Genomic DNA, 21,643 nt, shown 5'->3' on the forward strand with positions numbered 1-21,643 from the left:
TAAAGTAGTCATCCTCAATTGAAGCATGATGATCTTTCAAGTAGCTAATTATATAATGATAGTGCAATGCGGCTTCGCCACGGTTCGCGTTTTTTGGCCAAGCACACCAGGTCACCCCTGCTCTTCTCGATAAGTGTGTTGGGTTCTTTTACGTGTAGAGGTTTGACGCTTGATGCTTCATGGTGTCTGAAGCTTCCTCATACACGGGGCTGCCGACTTCACCTCACCATCCGAAATGACAAATGCATTCCCTTGCAACATGTGAGTGAGCTCATGGGTCTACCCTGTACAATGATGTAAAGACGATCATACACGTACACACACATGGGTTTCAAATACTGTCATGCAGCCAACGTTGCTAAAACCAATTATAATGAAGATCCATCCACAGATTCTCGAGTTACATGCATGCTGTTAACTGAAGCAAACCGACAGACAGACAGACAAGCAAACAAACAGACAGACAGACAGATAGACAAACAAACAAACAAACAAACAAACAAACTTAATTGAGCCAGCCGATCGTCCGACGACCCACAAAAGCAAATGCTAAAATTTTCGCACCGATTTAATGTTTGCGGTTTTTGCGGAGACCTCTTCACGACGAGAATGTGTCCGCCTACCCTCCTACCCTCAACTTAACCGCGGACAATCCATTTTTTCCCTTCCGCGAAATCAAATCCTCGCGAACCTAACAGAACGTCGATGAAGGTTAGATAGACATCTAGGCAATAATTTATAGAAACCTTCTTGGCGAAGATAGATAAGATTATGAGCGGCCGCAGTCCCTGATGGAAGATAGAGTGAAGTGGAGAGCGCTTTCGTTTGAGCGATTTTTTTATGATGGTATTAATTTAAAGTTTAGTCGTTACTCGGTTAGCATCAGCCTGATTTGATTGAGAGATGTAAATTTTGGGCCCTAGCAGCTTTTGGGAGCGGGAGCTCGACCAAAGCGTAAAAGTAAGTATGTCTACTCCCCAAGCAGAGGTTGGTGGCTGTGTGCCGACAGAAAACGGGGCATATGATAAAAAGGTCACAATATTTTCCTCCAACCTCTGCTTGGAGATAAGAACTGAAACAGGATGACACTCAGGCTAGCTTGGAGAGTGAGTAAGATAGCCGTGAGGAACAATATCTGTCGCTAGGTGGCGCTACAGAACCCGTGGCTAAGTGCTGACCTTTGCCCCATTCAGACTCCAGGGAACAGACGTGTTGGAGAGCCCGGATATGGGAGAAACTTAGATGTTTTTCTTACGCATTTGTAGGAATAATTGATCGTTTTAGGTCGAATCTGCCGACTGAAAGGGCGTTTCAAGTCTCCCATGTTTATCCAGGTAAGAAATGATCGCCTGTTTTTCTTGGATTAACCCCCAGTTTTCGGCCAAGAAAGAGGAAACTTGCCGTGAATGCCGAAGTTTACGACAGATTCATGCACCAGGTAATTCGAACAGGTGAAATCGTTTGTTGAACATGGCGGTGTGTCTGGACCACGACTGTGCTTAACCTGCTCATGACCTTATCTTCACCACAACGTAACAGGTATCTGGTGTATTTCTGCAACGACCACGGCAGCTAGTTAGCTATTCCTTACTTCATTTGGCAAGTATGTACGTAGTACAAGATGTGTTGACAGAAAATGGATCTGTTTTTTAAAATGAGGATCACATGACATTTAGCCCAGTATTCAACATGTTTTAGTTATACAGGTACGTTTGAAGCTAGTGGTTTTTATAGAATGGACAGTTACCACCATCAAGCATTCAAATCAAAAGGCAAGAAGGTTATTTTTGTAGCTCATCACCATACCAGGTTTTTAGAAGGAAGTCATGAACTTGATGTAAACAGGGTCTCATGATTTGGGTTTGGTCACCTATCAGTCTACTGTGGTACTGCAGCTGTTTGGATGTTTGTGTGAACATCATACTTTCATAATTTTTATGTTGTTTAAGTATAGGTGTTACTGTTGGCATCAGATTGAGAGATATACATTTTGGGCCCTCTAGCAGCTTTTGATGGTACTGCAGCTGTTTTCTTGATAATAGCATGGCATGTTAACCTACTAGCATACCAGTCCAAGTTCACTGCCCCCTCTATTGATTACAATGCATGATTTATTAGGTGGACATTATAAGAACATACGGGGCCATAGAAAAAAAACGAGGTCGTCAAATTGCCAACAATATGCAGTCAGGTCACTTTGCATAGGCAATGACGGATATTTGATACTTTAGTCAGATACCCATTAACGGTGTACATAAAACACACCACTGGTACCAGTCTTTCTGGATTCCATTTTGAAGAAACTGCGCATGCTGTGTCATGTGTGGTATTGAAATTTTGAGAAATTCGCAACACACATACATAGGTGACAGTACTGTGATAGAGTGATGATTTAAATTTGTGGTAGGGAGAAAATGGCGTGTTTGTGGTGGTTTGAGGTTCACATGGGGTAGGCTGACAGAAGACAAAATAAGCATTTACGCGGTGGTTTTAAGTTCACGGTAAAGAGGTCACTGCAAAAACCGTGAACTTAAATACATTTACAGTGACTGTGAGGTCACTGAGGTATATGCACATATACAAAGATATGTTCAGGGATTCATGATAAGGTAATTATCAAGGTTGTTGAAAGAAGTTTACTTGTTGAAAGAGGTTTTCTTGTTATTCTCTAGGTATATGTATCTACCTTGATGCATTTAGCCCCAGTCTTGCATCACAATGCAATAAACGTCATTATCAAAGACATGTTTACCGTGGAAATATTTTGTTAAACTTAAAGGTAATGTGTCATAGAACATGGGAATTCGCCTCAACCAGGCTCCACAGGTCGCTGGAAAAATCATAGAAATTGGCCAAATAGATGGATAACATGCCAGAGAAGTTAGTCAGCTAGTTTGCAACCTCTATGTTGTCTCTCTCTGTAGGCGACTTCCTAAAGCCCAGTAAAAAATGAAATCCTGTCTAACATGAGACTGAACAGAAGGAACAGTTGGCATTTTTCTATGTTGTTTTTATGATGAGTGTTTTACATCATGCACCTTTCTCTTGAATTTCAACTAAACGAGGTTGTCTTTTTCCAGTTATGTCCCTGTAGATTGAAGGACCTGTTGCTTAGTAAGTGATGTCCCGGTGATATGGCCATGGGCATTACCAACAGTCGCCCATCCCGCCACAGGCATCAGAGGATGCCTGGACTTTATGTGGAACTGTACCCCACAGACAGCAAGGAGCAGAGGTTGAACCGACAGCCCTTGTACTATGCCTGTGAGGAAGAGCACACTGTTGAAGATTTGTGCTTCAAGGCTGCCGATACCTGTGACATCACACCTCCCTATGTGTCCATGTTCGGCCTGGTGAAGGAGGATTTAGCCACATGGTTGAGCCCGTCTGCCAAGGTCTCAGCCAAGACAGGAGAGAAGGTCGTCCTGATCTTCCGACTCAGGTTCAGGTTCGCTTCCCTTTTTGAGCACAGAAGGCCAACCAGACATGGCATCGACCACCACCAGAACTCCACAGTTCTGGACGAGAACGCCATGAGCTACTACTTCCTGCAGGCCAGGGAAGACTTTCTATCCGGGCGGATTAGGATCTTAGGGAATAACAATAAGGAGAAAGCAATCGAACAGAGCCTGGGACTTGCCGTCTTGGACATGTTGAGAATATCCCTGGAACAGAACGTCCCCGTGGACCAAATCAAGAAGCAGTACGGCTACAAGGACCTGCTGCCCCCGGAGGTGAAGGACCTGCTCACCAGGTACAACCCCTTCAACAGGAACAGGATCAAGAGCAAGTTCAACGGGTTTCTGCAGGAGTGGGCGGAGAAGGAGGTGGAGAACGCCAACAGGACTGCGCTGTTCATGAAGGAGAAGTACCTGAAGCACATGGAGCAGGTGGAGGGCAGGGACTACGGCTGGGAGACGTTTGAAGGGTACGACGGCAGGAGTAAAGGAACGAGCGTGAGGGAGCTGATTCGAGTCAGCGGGGACAAGGGCATCTGTTGGTGTAACCCACCTGAGGTCAGTAAAGGAATGTATTTTTTTGTAGGTCCTGTACAAAATATCTATCGGTAACATGTAATATGGTTATAATTCAATAACTAAAGCAGGTTTCAATGAAAAGACATTATACACTACAATCACTGTATGTCCTACACAGAACACCTGTCAGTGTGCCGAAGACATGACCACAGGAGTCTTCCCCCTTCTAACATATCTTCCCCCGGAATATTTTGAAATTCATAACCCAATGAAACACTATTTCCTGCATTTTGAGAAATACATTTTGTAAAGTAAAGCTTTCCCTCTGTCACAGCCTTATTCTAAAGCCAAATATTAACTTTTTATATGATTAATGAAGGGTTACAGGGTCCTCCCCAGAAAGAAACACCCCTATATGCTGGTTGAAAGATAGCATAGGGGTCCAGATCACAGCATAGGTGGTCCAAATCACAACATAGGGGACCCCTATGCTCAGACTATGCTTTCGAGAACACTGCTAGATGACATTATAGATGATGATCATTGTTTTTTTGTCTCGACGTCTCCCTATAGGGCGACCCTCTGCCTGGGATGTGGCAGAACTTCTGTGACTTCCAGAACTTAAACGATGTGAGTGTTCAGGAGATCAAAGGCAATCTGTGGGAGGTGATCCTGAACAGGCTGCAGGGAGGAGGGCCAAAGGTCAGTCCCTCTATCAACACTCTTGACTGTTGAGAAGAAAGGAATACTAACTAGACATTTTTATGATGCTGTTTAGTTCTGTTAGCATTGTACTGTACCTTTGTATGAAATATGACTTCAAATGTGTACATGCCACTTAGTTGCATGCCATTTTTTTGCAATAGGGGCTGGTACAAGCTCTGCTTTGAGCCTGGGTAAACATATTGAAATGTAAAGCAAAACATTATTCCAAATATAATCTACGAACATGAAAATGAGACATTTGGCCAAAAGTGAGACATTTTGGCTTAACTAAATTAGAGATCTGCGACATTTGGAAATGTCCCCATTTGGATTGCCCCCTTTGCGACATTTTGTTTCTATGGACCACAGCTGTGACATATTGCCAGAAAAGTGAGACATTTGGAGCAGAAAGTGAGACATTTGCCTCTACCCAGAAAATCTTGCAGTTTGAATTGCCTGCAGGGTTAATGGACACCGCCTGCACTTTCTATAGATGTGTTTCTTATCACGCCCACCACACTGCTGTAAATAAACTCAGACATTTTCTGGGCAGAGGCAAATATCTCACTTTCTGCTCCAAATGTCTCAATTTTCTGGCCACATGTCACAGCTGTGGTCCACAAATGCAAAATGTTGCAAAAAGGGACAACTCAAATGGCGACATTTCCAAATGTCGCAGATCTCTTATTTCATTAAGCCAAAAGGTCTAATTTTCGTATAGTGATTCATGTATTATTTTTCAATCATTAAATTTAAAGGGAGGAGGAAGACAATAGAAACATTTTTTACCAAACCCTCAGACAACCAGCCCTCCTCCTCTCATACTTGATATGGTATGGTCCCTAAGCAATACCTGTTGGTAACACAACCATTCTGTTGTGACTCAGGTGCTCCATTTCAAGGACTGTGATGCGGTGATCAGCCTGCTGACGTTGATTGATGGCTATCATCGGCTGTTGGTGGATTCTTACCACTACTTCTGGAAGGACATCGCCCCTCCCTCCATACTCATCCTGGCAGACATCAAAGCCCACGGATCCATCATGTAAGACTTCATCTCAGACTCTGACACAGGGCTGCTCCAGGACCCGTCTCTCCATCCCCGGGGATTTACTTGTTGGGACGGAAAAAGATTTCACCCCTTCCATCCAAAAATCTGAACTTCATGACATGAAAATATATTTTCGTAAGGTTGAAATGACAGATTCAACAACGAAAATTGACAATATGGGCTTCCAAACTCCAATTTAATTCAAGTCACTGAGGCGTAATGTTGCCTGTGGTAACCAGGCCAGAGTGGGAAGTCCCAGTCTGGTAATCTCTAATCTCCAGTGGGAGTGGTGCCCACCCGCCCAGACTATAGCTAGACAGTAACTATAATATCATTGACATCAGGAAATTTCTTAGGAAAGCACAGTTAAAAATTAACTTCTGTCGCACATTCCACTGTTGCTATTCTTTCCCATGTCGAATGATAAGAAAATGACATGCTACAGTAATAGATCTAACATTGAATTTGAATGTGCTGAATCTTGTTTGTTTTAAAATCTACTCTGTCAACTGATTGGCGTGTCTAATTGGGACTGAACACTCCTGGAAAAAGGTTTCTTTTTAATTAGTTCCTCTGCTTCAGGGCTATGCATGCGGCAGGGGAGGGGTGTATTACAGTGTAGGTAATGTTTCTGCCAGATTTCTAAGTTTGATTGATAGAGAAGTTGAGAGACTAGGCGCTGATAATATCTGAGTGTTGAGCTTGAGAGTGTTGAGCTTGTGCGGTGTCAGCGTCCTGCTGTCATCGTCTATTTTTCGGTGTGACTAATGAAGTCACAGCATACCCAAGGACGTGGGACTGAAAAATTGATGTTAAACTGAGTGAGACAGCGAATTGCCATGCATCCCTTATACATTCTATAATCCTATGCACATTTTAACATTTCACGTTCTTGCCTATGCACATTTTTACACACATTGAGTAACTTTCATAAACTTGCCATGTGTTCCAAAAACACTTAATGATCCTATGCACATTTTTTTTTCGTTTCATGTTCTTGCCATGTATTCCAAATCCATTTGAAAGTCCTGTACGCATTGAGTAAGTCACACATACTTGCCATATATCTGACACATGTTTTTCCCTCCCACTCATTGTTTGTAATCCCATGTTATTAATTTTCATTCTTAAATCTGTCATTTTAAGCTGAAGAAAATACATTGTCATCAGATTTTTGGATGGATGGGATGATATTGTTTTCCGAACCAACAAGCAAATTTCCAAACCAGGACGGAGGGACAGGTCCTTGAGACAGCCCTGGGTCCTATGCATATTTTTCACATTTCATGTATTTGCCATGCATTCCAAATACACTATACAATGTCTCCAAAACACATTTTGTCATCCTAATCGCATTCTTTTGTTCGTTGGGTGCTTTTAGGAGGCCATTTGCAGAACAGAAGATAGAGAAGCATGGCAGCAAGCCAGGCACTTATGTACTGCGAGCCCACACCGAGATTTATGGGAACTTCTTCTTGAACGTCTGCTTCCCTGGAGGGGAGATTAAGAACTTCCAGGTGGTCTGCCAACAGGTATGTACATCAGGCCTAGGAAAATCAATGGTGTGTTTCTGATTACGTGCTGAAAAGTATAGGGTTGTCAGGTAAGGATTCTCTCTCTCTCTTTAAGATTTGAAGTGATCCAATAGATATATAGTTAGAGCTTGAACCATAAAAAAATTAAAATGAAATGCAGGAGGCCATATTGTAATTATACAGATTTTCAATGTACAAGCACTATTATCAATAAACTGTACAAAGAAGTGAATAATATTTACTACTCATTCTTACAGCAACTCTTCAAAGCCTTACCTTGCCGTAGACCTTAGATCCTCCCCCAACGTCAACCGTGTTGTATAGGTCGGCAAATGGTGCTCCTCCAGATGTCTCGGTTATGTGCTGCTAGTTCCATTTCCTTTATCGTTTTTTCCCATCCTTCAAGATTGTACTTTTGAAGGTAGTCGTGGGTCTTCCCTGGGGGTGTTTTCCTTCAGGTTTCCAGCCCGCAGCTATTTTTGCTGATCTTTGGCTGTTCATTCTCAATACATAAATGATGAACTGCAGTCTTCTGTTCGCAACAATTTCGCTTGTAGCTGGACTTTTTGCTCTACCCATGAGGTCTTCATTTGCAATTTGCTCGCACCACAATCTGCCTAGAATTATTCTAAGGCATTTGCATTGGAAAATGTAAAGCAACTGTGTTATTTCTGAAAATCAGATGTACTTTTCCATGTTTCACATCGGATCCTTACAATCTGATGTGGCTATGGGTAGCACGATGGATTGAAAAAGTTTCAACTTTAGAGGAGTACTTATTTGTTTTAGAGCCAGATTTTCCTGAGCTGTTGCCACATGCCAGTTGCGTTTCCAAATCATTATGTTTATATCCTTTTCAGTTCCCCCTTCCATTCTGATTGTGCTCCCAAGATATGTGAAGTTGTCAAGATATTCAATTTGCTCATTTTCTAGCATAAAACGTATTGCATTTGGAATGTTCATCATAACTTTTGTCTTCTCACCAATCTGAGGCCTTCACATCCCCCAGTAGTCACCAATCTTTCAGTGAAACCTTGCAAGTTTTCACAACTCCCCGCCAGAGCCACAATATCATCCACAAAGTCAAGATCACTTAGTGGTCCTTCTCCAAAAGTGATACCATCACCAGCATGTTTTGTCTTTTTTATAAGAAAGTCAACCACAATAACAAAATGCAACTTTGTTTTACTCAGTTACTCAGTACAGTTGCAATGTCAAAAATCTCCGCGACGCTGATGTTTTTTTTTCTTTTAAGGTGGCATTTGGAGTTCTGGTAATGTGATTTAAATATGTTGAATCAAATGTATTTCTTTGGTATGCCATATGCATGTGCTATCTTCCACATTGTGGACAGAGTCAAAATTGCCTTGCCAAAATCAATTAAGTTAATTGCAAGTGCAGATCTTCATGTGACTGTTCTACAATACTGCGAAGTGCAAAGATTTGTTCAATGGTTGATCCACCCTTCCTGAATCCTGCTTGTTCTTCCCTCAGGAGTGTATCTATGTCATCATTTAACCACTTCAAGATAACACTGCAAAATACCCTATCAGTGACAGAGAGTAAGGTCACCCCTCTCCAGTTATTGCAATTACTTGGGTTCCCCTTTGGGGCCAGGTTGACAATGATTCAGTGTCTCCAGTCATCTGGGGCTACTTCTTTCCAGATTGAACAGATATGTTAATCCATTTTCCCCAATGTTTTAGTAACTCAGCGGTTATATTGTCAAGCCCTGCTGCTTTGTTGCTTCAACTTCACTTTGAACCTTGCAGTAATAATACAGGCACTAACCGGGTTCCATGATATGAGGGCTTTTGTAGCACAACGATTGAGAAGAATCTCGACGCCTCCTCGGTGTTTTGAATTTCTTTTGGTCATTCAGATGAAATCAAGAATTTATGTCCCTTGCTAGCGGTCGCCCCAACTCCCCAAGAGGCTAGGGTTACCAGGCTTTTGCTAGGGTCAGTTGGGTAATTGGAAACAAAACATTTTTCTAAATATTGCAACTGACCAGAACTGACATAACCAATTTGTCCATGTAGATTTGTTTGAAGTAAACACTTCGAATGGTGCAAAAGTGATAACATGTTAGAGTAGAAAGGAAGATGTGAATCACAGATAGTTTACATGAATTGTTGATGGATGTTGTGTATATTGCTGTACAGAGAGAAGGAAAGATGCAGTATTCTATGGAGCCCAACAAGCCTGAGGAGTGGTTTGACAGTATGAAGGAGCTGGTCAGCAACTATGGCAGGAATAGTGTGGGGCTCCCCTTCAGGTTCGACAGATGTCTGCCACCCAAGAGGGATGGTAAGTTTCTGAGATAGCTGAACCTGAGCTTTGTAAGTACTCATAATAAATGGACGAACGGACAAAAATTAATCTGCATGCGGATATAATCCGTATAATTGAGATATTGTATCCTTGCATCTAAATAATAATGAATGACTTGACAACATCGGATCATATTAATATGTATGTATAACATGATGATTGAACTACTATCTCAAAAGGGAATTTGGACAAGGGACCTCGGACACAGCTACAGCTGATAGGCTGAAGTGCAACTTAAGTGACTATTACATTGTGTATTGGGCACTTATTATTATCACTGTAGTGTGGCATTGTATAGGATTGCCATGATGGCTGTTAGACTACAGGTTTTGGTGATGCTTAAACCCAAGCATTATAACCCCTGCTGTTTTGGAGTGTTGTAGTAGATCAATCTAGGATTGTGCTGTTTTGTTGATTGCTCAACATTGCTTGTTCTTTAATTTCTTCCCCCAGAAAAGACCAACCTGACCATCAGGAGGGTGGAAGACGCCCCGCCGCCCCCCTCCCCACGCCCTCTCCAGCCCACCATGCCCCGCCAGCTCATCCAGGAGAACAACCTGATCCAGGAGGACAACCTGTACTCAGGGAAGTTCACCACCGTCCACAAGGGCCGCATCAAGCAGGTCAGACACCATGGCAGCACCTTTGGTTCATGCATTTTTGGGGGCACGCTCGCATCAGTTTTTGGGGTGCCAAGAGGATGTTATCTATATCACAAAATCTGTTTTTCCTTAGATAAGATGGTTATGCAGTCATCATTATCTGAGGTGAAGCATGATGCAAGTATATGAACATGCAGCTAGCGGTAGTGCAATGTAGTATGGATCGCATTTTCAACCAAGCAGACTGGATCACCCATACCCTTCTCGATACGTGTGTTGGGTTCTTTTACGTGCAGAGGTCTGATACCTGAGGCCTACACCTGAAGCTTAACCATCCTTGCTGAGCAGGGCTTGAACCCTCACCTTCTGGATCCACTTATCCATTCGGTGAAGCAGCAAAGTTGCTTACTGCTAGCACACAGTTGTCATATTGACTTTAGCATGGTATTTTGTCCCTCGATTTACCCTCTGTTTTCCTGTGATCTCCCAGGATGGCATGTCCCAACCAGTGGTGGCCATCAAACGCCTGAAGGATGAGAACTGGTTCAAAGTTTTCCACCAATCAGCCAGCAAGTTACAGCAGTGGGATGACAAGCACATCATCAGGATGAAGGGTCTGTGTGTGGACCCGCCAATCATGGTGCTGGAGTATGCCAGGTGGGAGGAGTCCAGTCCTATGTCTATTGTACTGCTTTTTGTGCATACTTGGGGAGAAAAATCTTATTCTGAGTCTCTATAAACTTTGCAGTGTAAGATGACTAGAAGTACAATAGTCCCTGTAAATATGATATTTGGCATCCAGTATTGAATGTTTTGTAAACATCCTATTCCTAAGGATGATGTCTTTGTTTCTGTTATGTACAGTATATACTTGTTACATATAATTTATTTTTCATTCCCATTGTGTAACTGCCAATATTAGGTACCTTTGAACATGTAGGATGTTATGTTGATTACTGTAGAGTCTGACTTAAAAAGAAGCATAACATTACCTGACTGAAAATGAACTAAACAGTGCACTGTTGTGTGTCAGGTTTGGCTCCCTGGGCGACTATCTGCGTACACACAAGATCAGTGTGGAACTGCCCTGGTTACTGACCGCTGCACACCAGCTGGCCAGCGTCATGTTATACTTGGTAAGGAATTGGTATTTTCAACATCATATTCCATGTATTTATACAAAATGATATACATTTTCAAGCACAAGTATATTAATGAACTAAGCAAAGGAGTGCAATGTTTACTACAAATTGTCAACTCTTCTATCAATATGTTAACAGGGTGAGTGGAGTAACTGGATACACAACATTTTGTAGTGATAGAAAGTAGTTTGTGACATACTGGTCCATAGTTACAAATGCATGTAGTTTCATTCTTTCAGCCTACTGTTGCTGATCCACAACCTTAACCACATGTTGAGCTCCTTTTTCAATGATATTGTCATTATTTGTGGCACTTTCGGATACTGGTACACAGGCACCCTACATATATATTTCAATAATATAAAACAGCCTTGTTAGAAAGACTATTGGTACTTACATGTAATTATTCAGAGAATGCTGAACGTAATGGTAAATTTGTGCATTTTATCAACAGGAAAGCAAAGGATTTGGTCATGGTGGTCTGTGTGCCCAGAATGTGCTGGTGGCGAATGAGACGCCGTTTATTAAACTCGGTGATCCCGGCATCAGCTTCAGCGCAGAGAAGAAGAAAAGGTCAGCTTTCTTTTGGACATTTTCTTAGTAAACTGAATTTGAAAAATCATGTTTGACATGTTGATTATAACTCCTTCATTTGATGCTGGATTGATGATTACATGTTCAAATTAAAGATTTTGGATTTGTTCTCATGTCATGTTTAGATATGAATGTAATCATTGTAGTAGCATTGACCAATGGAAGTTGTATGTTGGAACAACAGTATAGACAAGAGTGTCAAGATCCCTGCAGAAATATAACAAGTCTACCCTTGTCCCGAATGTTAGGTTGTTATGGCTGGCCCCTGAGCTTGTGTTTGACCATAAGGACCCCAGCCCCAGTAGTGACAAGTTCAGCTATGGCACCACACTGTGGGAGATTTTCAACTATGGAGCAGAACCACTCTCAGTACTCGCATCTGAGACTGTAAGTATGGGTCATACCGTAAATGCTTTTAGGTCTGCAGGGATTTAAATTTGCTGTAGGGAGAAATTGGAGCATTCCCAGTGGTTTTTAGTTCACAGTTAGAAGAAGTGGATAGGCAAGCAGAAGACAGAACAAGCATTTTGCTGTGGTTTTAAGTTTAAGGTGAAGAGGTTACAGTGAAAACAGCAAAAATTAAACCACTGCAAATATTTCAAAATTTAAGGTACTGGACAGCACCATTCTGTGCAATATTTTGGCACAGGAGACAAGGAAATTGGGCTAGCAACTTGCCAAGGGTATTTGTTGGTTGATAGGAAGCTTCTTAAAGTACAAAAATTATAATCAAGGCATTTGGGCCAACTACTTAAATGTAACTGAAAGTTGTTTTGAAATTTCATGAAAAGAATGACATCGCTCAGTTGTATGGAGTGACTACTGTTTTCTGACAGACTAAAAATATAGGTAAGACACTTAGAAGGATTTTTTTGATTGTTTCAGAATATTTTTTCATGAAGGACAGATTGGACATGACATTGTGTTGTGTCTTTAGGTTCAACAACTGTACACAGAAGGCAGCATGTTGAAATGTCCTGATAACTGCCCGGACAGTGTGTACTGGAAAATGCGCTGGTTCTGGCAGAAGGACCCCCTGCAGAGACCAGAGTACCGTGCCATGCTGAGGACACTCAACCATCCTGATGGTATGGAACCGCCATTAACATTAATCCGCTGGGTTACATAAATCTGCCACTGAAAAACAGTGGGTTTGAGAGATCTCTAGCGCAGCACCCCCCAGGTATGCACAGTGTTTAGATATACATGAGTGCATTATACTGGGAACATTTGTTTGGAGATCTGTTTGGATGTATCTTTACAGGGTGGCGGAATTGTGTACCCTGGTGCATTATGTTAGTATATGTGTTAGTGCAAGTTGTCAGATTCATGCAAGGTAACAGTTACTCAAGCAACTGGATAGAATTTGGAAATGGTCAGACATTTTAGACAACATCTTTTGTCAGTGCCTAATGAGTATCTGGTGACTAAACAAGTATTTCAATAACGAAACACAGTGGATGCTGTCTGAAACATCTGACCGTTTCCAAAGTTTATCCAGTTCCTTGATTAACTGTTACCTTACGTATCTTATTACCTTGATGTCTAACCTTCATCGACGTTGTAAGATTTGTTCGCCAAGGGTTCCCAGAATCATACGCTTTAAATCAAAATGAAACTTAACAGCTGCTTTATAAAGACTGTTGCCCACATTGATGTGAACTTGGACTGACATGATTTGATGTCAGCGACCAGATCAGCTGAGTGATTTGATGATTGTTCTTGTGTTACCCTTTAGTTACGGACCAGTCCGGCCCGCCCGCAGTGGAAAAACTGGGACCAAACACGTCGGATGACACCTGGCCCATCTGGCCCAACGGCAACATTGACCTCTTCCCTGATGACGACGAGAGAGATGACAGAAGTACGTGTTTGTTTGTTTGTTTTGTTTGTTTGTGGTTTGTTTGCAAAGACTGGCAAAGCACTTCCCAATTTCATCTTTAACTGTAATGTTCACATTTGATAACTGTTTTTGGACATTTTGGGCTGTTTAATTTTGTTGAAGTTTTGGAAGTTAACTTTGAGGTTTAAGAGATGAAACTCAGCAGGCTGCTAATTAATTGAATAGAGTTGACTGTTGATTTAACTGATGACTTTCTTTTGTCTTATTAGGAACACCTCAGATAGCTCCGGACAATCCCTTTGTCCTGCCGCCTCCTACTCAAATGGACCCCCCGCTGCACACCGACCAGAAGTTCTCACCAGCTGACCTCAAGTTCCAGAAAGAACTTGGATCTGTAAGTAATGCTGTGACAAAATTAACCTGCCTTTTTGCGTTGCTAAGGCCATGTTGATTTGATTATATGGATGACATCCTCCGGGGACTCCGAGAACTAAGGCGAGCGTGCAAATAGATAAAAAGTTTGGCTCTTCATCTTTGTTCTTACACATTTGCTTCTTTGACTTTGGAATTGACTTTTGCATTCTTCAACATTAGTATCCGTTTTTCAAAATATTTTTTTTTGCAATTTACAGCATACTCACATTCTCATATTGCATCTACTTTCTATGATTTACAGTATGGCAAAATTTTGTGTGTGTGCGGAAACGGACGAAAATGATGCACGCGTGGATGTCGTCCATGTAATCAAATCAACAATTGATTAAAAAAAGAATCAATGACAGACTGACATAAGCTATTTGTTTCGACCTTGACAAAACCAATCCATCCAAGAATTACTGTTATTTAGATGATACAGACATTGACGTTCCAAAAAAGGTTATGGTTATTCTTTAGTCATAATCTTGTAACCAGTCTCTCCCATGGTTGCAGACTGGGTTTCCTTGGCCATTGGCATTCCTTCTATCCCTGCCTGGCTAAATAAGCTCACCCCAGTGACATTTTGCCTGCTGGAAATAATGAACAGCCTTCCTGAGGATGGCTAAGGCAAAATTTCCTTGGGGGACTGTTGTCCATGGTGCTGAAGAGCTGGCTAGTGTAGTCCCAGGCAACAGTCTGGGCTCCTGCTCAATTAAGTCCAGGATGTCCATGAGTAAGCAAAGAAATATTTTAGCATCACACTTTATTTAGTTATCAATCTAAGGGTAGTCCCTTCAGTTAACTGAGTAACTGATGTCCAAGGGAGCCTTTACAAAATCATAAATTAGGATAACTTAACATAAACTGAATGAATAATACAGTCACAATTATATAACATACATGTAAAGCAGTAATCATCAAATATATGAGTAATAAATCATACAAACTCAATAATTCAAAACAATAACAGCTTAGAATCACAAAGGTCATTCGACTGTTTGAGTGTTAGAGGTCAGTTTGCTTTCTAGCGATCAGAGGTCAGGGGAACAATGGTTTGTATGGTACGCTTTGGTATATTGTCAGTGTTCGATGACTGTCTCGGGTAAATGAAAGTCATGACCATGTTGGTATTGTCCTCCTCAGGGCTACTTTGGTCGTGTGGATCTGTATTCCTACGACCCATACGGAAGGGAATGCAAATACGACCCCCTGGTCAAGTTGTATGCCGTGAAATCAGTGAAGAGAAATGCAGTGTACTTTGACAAGAATCCTGCCAAGCTTGAAGAGTACCGCAAGGACTTTCTGGATGAGCTGAAGTTGCTTAAAACACTGAGCCACCCCAACATCATCCAAGTCATAGGCACCATGCAGGACACTGATGGTATGTGTTTGACTAGATACAGAAGAGTGATGGTATGTGTTTAACTAGATACAGAAGTGTGATGGCTTGTGTTTAGCGAGATACAGAAGTGTGATGGTATGTGTTTAACTAGAAACAGAAGTGTGATGGCTTGTGTTTAGCGAGATACAGAAGTGTGATGGTATGTGTTTAGCTAGATACAGAAGAGTGATGGTATGAGTTTGGCTAGATGCAAAAGTGTGATGGTTTCTGTTCAGCTTGATACTAAACAGTCATCGTATGTGTTAAGTTAGATACAGAAGAGTGATGGTATGAGTTTGCTTGGCTAGATACCAAAAGTCCAAATGGGAAGTTAAAAGGACTTTTGTAGGCACTATTTTAATTCATTTTAGAATAACCAGTGCTCGTTGATTACTAAACTGTCAATCAGTTAGGAGATAAAAACACTAGATATGGAGAATATTGATAATCTGCTGAAGTGTAGTTGTTACAGTTGCACATAATCTTGTTTGTCTTTAACCATTGTCTGGATAGACATCAGGAAAAACCCACATGTTGTGATATGTTTGTGTGTACAGAAGAGTTCCCTGCTCTGGTGTTGGAGTATATGGAGTATGGTTCCCTGGAGATTTTCCTCAGAAAATGGAGGGCCAACATCCAGCTAGACCGCCAGCTAAGATACGCTCTTCAGGTGGCACAAGTAAGTCTATCTTCTGTAATGTTTCGTTTTAATCAAATTCAACTCAAGCCCCGGGCGTTACCTTGAAGTTCATTTTGACAATGAAAGGGCAGCTCACCTACCCAATGGCCACCATGTAACAACATCTCTTATCCCTAGGTTACAAGCAGATATCATGATTTACTTGACTGACCCAATAGGAGAATCATGGGAAATTCCCTACCCCCTTATCATTTAAGCTTCATTTGCTAATGGTTCATTATGAAATGTGTTAAAATCTCTGTTGCTGCATACCTTCTCCAGCAATCTAATATTTGTTCTAGAAGAAGACAAACAAACAAGAATCAAGATCCTGAAGAAGGCAATAGTGGTCATTGAAAATTTGATCCATGAATACCTTAGTGTTGGAAGAACGTTTAGCATTGTATTGTGATTACTACCAACACAGATTTGTCTATTTTGGAGATACGTCAGAACTTGTACCAAGGACAATAATACAGAAATGAGTTTTATAAGATGCAGGAATTGTGTTACAGTTGTATCAAGATTTTTTTCTAGGCGAGATATCCAAACTTTTGTCATCGCATTGAGATGGAACAAATTTGTTTTTGCCAGGGAATGGAATATCTACATGGCAAACACGTACTTCACCGAGACCTGGCAGCACGCAACATTCTGGTGGCACATGCAGACATCGTCAAAATCAGCGACTTTGGTCTGTCACGGGAACTGTCAGAAGGGACCTACTACAGCTCACAGAAGGGCATCTTCCCCATCAATTGGTGCGTTGGTACAGGTTTTTTGTCTATTACAAGTGCATTCAGTAATCTGACACAGCTTCTGTGCATGTGAGGAATATACAATGTATATTACAGTCAACCGTCAGATCACACCAGAAGACAATTAAGCCATTTTTCCAGGAAATGAGGTTGACTGTCTCATGTCACATGACAAGAGAGGACCAAAGTCTTAAGTCTAATGTCAAACATGTCACAGATATTGTCATCTGTCTGAAGTGGTGGCGATACACTACCAAAAATCGTTTTTCTTATTTTTCTTGTTTTTCCATCTACAAAGAAAATGCTTCTGTCAACAAGGATATTATAATCTTATATTAAGCCAGAGAAAGCAAATTTTTCTTATTTTTCTAGAAAATTCTTATTGGAAAACAGTATGCTAGAAATGTTTTCTTGAACTTTCTTGGTTTAAGTTAACTTAAGAAAAAAATTCTTTGTGTAAGAATTGAAATAGACAAGACTTTCCAGAAGGTTTCTTGAATTTTCTTGTTTTTTCTTTGTATAAGAAAATGTTTCTCAACATAAGAAAACAGGAAAAATAAGAACAAATAAGAAAAAAAGATTTTTGGTAGTGTATGGTTGACTTTGTTACATGGACATTTCGCAGAGAGAGATCTAGAAAATATATAGTGTAAAGATAGGATTTCTGCAGTCAAAGTTTAAACAGCATATTGTTTTCCCTGGTCCCAGGTACGCTCCTGAAGCTCTGGACAAGGTGAACAAGTACCAGAAAGCCAGCGATGTGTGGAGCTATGGAGTAACAGTCTGGGAGATCCTGTCTCTGGGCAAGAAGCCTGAGTACTGCAAGAACGGCGGGGGAAATAGCGATGATGAGCCTGTGTACGACAAGCTACAGCGGGGAGAGCGGCTGGTGCAGCCGGAGCAGTGTCCGGACGAGGTGTACACGGTCGTGAAGAAGTGCTGGATGTGGGAACCACAGAACAGACCCTCCTTCCCATTGTTAGTTGCCCAGTTTGATGAACTAAGCAAGGTCAAGTACGCTGGGGTCTTGTACAATTGATTAAAAAGACACAACACTGCACAAAAATAGAAATATCTTAATGTTTGGTGTAGAGAACCCATTGTATCATGCTAGAGTCAGTTATTGGCCTCCTGGCGGCTGTCCTTGGTGCTGAAGCAGAACTGTATTCTATCTTCTGTCCTGGACATGCTATGACTTTGATTCTTTTAACCATTTCCTGTAAGTCCTCTGGCAGCTTGTTCTGGAAATGCAGAGGCATTTTTGTCAATCTTTCAAAAAGGATAGCTGAAAAAAGAACAATACAGGTAGCTTAGACAGAGAGGTACACAACAGGTACAAATTATGCAAATCAATACTTAATTTGCATAATTAATGAGGAAATTGTATAATTCAGTGGTTTTCATAATATGACTTAGATACATATAATATACATGTACATGTATGTAATTCCTGGCAGGTGGAACCTTAACAGATACCGATTATACAGAAAAACATTATGTAATTTGCATTATCAATTTGAACTTCATGCATGTTGGTTAAGACAGAAGAATACAAGGTACAAAAGAGTACCTCAGTTTTTACCGGTCCTGTGGAAGCATCCTTGTATAAACCTTCTCAGATTGCAGAATTTTTTTGCGTTGTTCGTTCAGTGGTGCCTTTGAAAGTTTGATCTTGTTCCAGGGGTGATGTGTACATGTAGCACTATGTCATCGTCTTTCTTGATGTATTGCCTAATCATTAAACTGATGGATAGGTATGGTTGACCACAGACATACTTCATCAATGGTGAACATAGCTCCATTTTGAAATCAATCCCTCTATGTCAAAACTAACCTGTCATCAGAGAAATATCTTAAAATGGAGTAAAATCTCATACTCCAGTTTTGAAGGGGAAACTGCAATTACTATTTTCTTTTTGTTGTCTCAGTACTGTATGACAGGTAACTGTGAGCCTGTAACTGTTAAAAAATATAAGTGGATGTGGTTTCCTTGCACCTTGCTGTATACTTCCTTATATTTGATATGGTAGTAGTTAGTGCTTGTGTATTGAAGAAGGTATGTAATATTTGGGTATACACATGTACATAACGACGGGGTATGTTTTCTTCACTGCCAAATAAGAAGGCAGGAATGTAATGTCGAAAGATGCTGTAGTCGTAGTTTAGCATTGATAAACTATTAGGTGTTATTTTATGTGAAAGGTCTTGGGAAGTGCTGAATGTTCAAGGGAGCCCTGTATGGAAAGAATCCACCATTGTTTGTGTCCCCCTTCTTGATTGGAGTACTGCATTACTAGTTGTTATTTGTGTCTTCATAGATTGCCATGTCACAACTGTGTATCAACTGTAGGTTTATGTGTTGAAAATGTAACTTGAGAAGTATGGACTTCCGGCACTGGTAACAACTTGTACCACTGTGACATTAGATCATTCAGTCCTGTAGTCTTCTGCTCCAAGGTTCTAGTTCAAAACTAGGTCTTCTCTTACATATCTATATATATAGTATCATAGTTCTGATCATGTGTCAAGATTTTGTGACAATTACAGATAATCTTTTGTATCAAATTTAGCAGGTCAAGTGTGGTGAAAATGACTGCCTATAAAAACAACTTAGGATTTTAACTAGTTAAGCAAGTTGCAGGATGTTTTAGAGCAAGTTTCGATCATGTGACAAAAAGAAGCATTTTTACTGTACCCTTCACATTTTATGTCAAACATTTTTTTTTCTAAATGTATTGAAAGGTAAACACAGTGATTCCAGTTTGTCCCTCATGTATGATGTTATGCCTTACTGTAGGTATTTGTAGCCAATAGTGTGCACATTCCTAAAACTGTGTTGTAAAGCATGGTACATCTATGTAGGTACATAACTTCAGCTTTGCAGTGGTGGTAAAAGTGGTCCTGCTGTTTGTCAGGCACTGGCACAGATGTTAAAAAGGGACATGTCTATCTTATTGTAATTACATGGGATTTTGTACTTGTTGATACCAGAAGTGTCTTCTTTCTAATATTGTACTGTGTGTTGTTTGGATCATAGAGCAGCTTAGTGGTAATTAGAAGTGACTTTGAGGGTTTATCATAACTTGTCATCATTTCGAAGGTCTGTATCAATTTATAGCCTTCTCTCTACCAACATAAATGAACCCACAGGCACAGCAAAAAGGTCTGAACTTGGAAACTGTACCCAAATCTTGAATCAAAAAGGAAGAGAAACTTTTATTGGCCAGCCTTGAATCCAGTTAGACTAGTGATTTTGATGTATTTGTACTTTGGGAAAGATGTCGATTTCCTGGCAATTCCAGAAAAGAGTCTGTAAACTGATTGATACAGTACCTTTCTATATCTGTGTACAGTTTTCCATCATTGTGTAATCTATGTTGTAAGGAGTTACAAAAGAACATAAGATTGAAAAATGTTTGTTATCTCAATTTTGCCACATCTTAACTAAGATCTTGCCATAATGAGCATCAACTGATGTCCCCTTCCAACAGGGCATTGAAAGAACTTACGTATTGCCACATTCCAATAGCTATTTTCTATAGATTCAGATGATATTTTGGCACAGTTTTTACTCCAGCTTTGTTTTAGCAGTGAACAGGTACAGACACTATCCTTAGTTGTGGTATGATACAATTTGTCAATTGATGTTGATGCCCTTGTTTATGAATGGATGGACATTACTATCTGACAAGGAAGGGTGGATGAAAAAATACATGCCAGCGTGCACATCATACTGCTATTGTGTACTCTCCTTTCATGGTCATGTTTTTCTTGAACCATTGATGTATGGAGGTAGGCACTTACATTTTCTCCGGAGGTGAAAAAACCCAACTGAAATGAACCAGTAATGTATGCCAAAAGATGAACAGTGTTCAAAATAGAATGGTACTGATATGCTCAAGGCACCTTCATACCGAATTTCAGATCAGTAGGCTTAAATACAATGACACAAGAGCCTAAAATGTTGAGCTTCAACAGGAAGAAAATAAAATATAATTGACAAAGATGACAATCGAGACACTGATTTGGACAAGTTTCGATTTTCTATTAATTTTTTCTAACGACAGCAAAGAAATATGAGAACAATATTACTGTGGACTCTTGCTTTTCCTACAAACTACTTAGCAAAAGATACTTGACGTGTGTATTATATTTGTCAGTCTTAACTTGAGGCTGGAGAGGTAGATGTACAAAAGGCTAAATATGACTATTTGTTTAACACATCCTGAATCCTTAAGTTACTAAAAATGAGAAGATTTCTATATCCACATGTTCAAAGTAAATTGTGAAGCGTTATAAAAGGAACATGAAAAGCTCTGGTGTATTGCTAAATAAGCCACTGACCACTTTGTTGGTGCTGTGGAGCACATAAAAACTAATGTTACCTAAGTCCATAAAGAATACATTGTGGTGCCATAGGACTACCTTTATGGGGTAGATGGCTAAGCGTGCTAGACGCCAGTAGACCGATTGTATGGCAGACATTGCATAAAAGATCATAAAAATGATGTTCCGTGGTCAGACCCAAGTGATAACGTTACAACATACATGTAACGTTATATACTGGACATACGTAAACACTATAGAACGGTAATATATCAAAGAAGAAACTTGAACTTTTTGTT

At 40.6% G+C, this 21,643-nt stretch overlaps 1 protein-coding gene across 1 annotated transcript; it reads left to right on the top strand.

The window, feature by feature from the left end:
- Nucleotides 1–1,179: 1,179 nt before the first annotated feature.
- LOC136428348 (tyrosine-protein kinase JAK2-like) lies at nt 1,180–20,751 on the top strand. Its single transcript, XM_066417791.1, has 18 exons — nt 1,180–1,334; nt 3,081–4,016; nt 4,551–4,679; nt 5,570–5,727; nt 7,115–7,265; nt 9,434–9,578; nt 10,056–10,225; nt 10,695–10,861; nt 11,238–11,340; nt 11,801–11,919; nt 12,189–12,327; nt 12,878–13,028; nt 13,679–13,804; nt 14,053–14,177; nt 15,344–15,581; nt 16,139–16,260; nt 16,855–17,021; nt 17,727–20,751. Exons 2-18 carry the CDS (start codon nt 3,135–3,137, stop codon nt 18,055–18,057), a joined length of 3,423 nt encoding a protein of 1,140 aa, XP_066273888.1. The 5' UTR covers nt 1,180–1,334; nt 3,081–3,134; the 3' UTR covers nt 18,058–20,751.
- Nucleotides 20,752–21,643: the final 892 nt, after the last annotated feature.

Source organism: Branchiostoma lanceolatum, chromosome 2, assembly GCF_035083965.1.
Source record: "Branchiostoma lanceolatum isolate klBraLanc5 chromosome 2, klBraLanc5.hap2, whole genome shotgun sequence".
NCBI classification, from domain to species: domain Eukaryota; kingdom Metazoa; phylum Chordata; class Leptocardii; order Amphioxiformes; family Branchiostomatidae; genus Branchiostoma; species Branchiostoma lanceolatum.

What these genes read in the sequence shown, in the direction of transcription:
- LOC136428348 (XM_066417791.1), top strand. Translation starts at nt 3,135, where the DNA reads ATGGCCATGGGCATTACCAACAGTCGCCCATCCCGCCACAGGCATCAG. An exon ending in GACACTCAACCATCCTGATG is followed by an intron (nt 13,029 to 13,678) that starts GTATGGAACCGC and finishes GTTACCCTTTAG; the next exon opens with TTACGGACCAGTCCGGCCCG. An exon ending in CACCATGCAGGACACTGATG is followed by an intron (nt 15,582 to 16,138) that starts GTATGTGTTTGA and finishes TTGTGTGTACAG; the next exon opens with AAGAGTTCCCTGCTCTGGTG.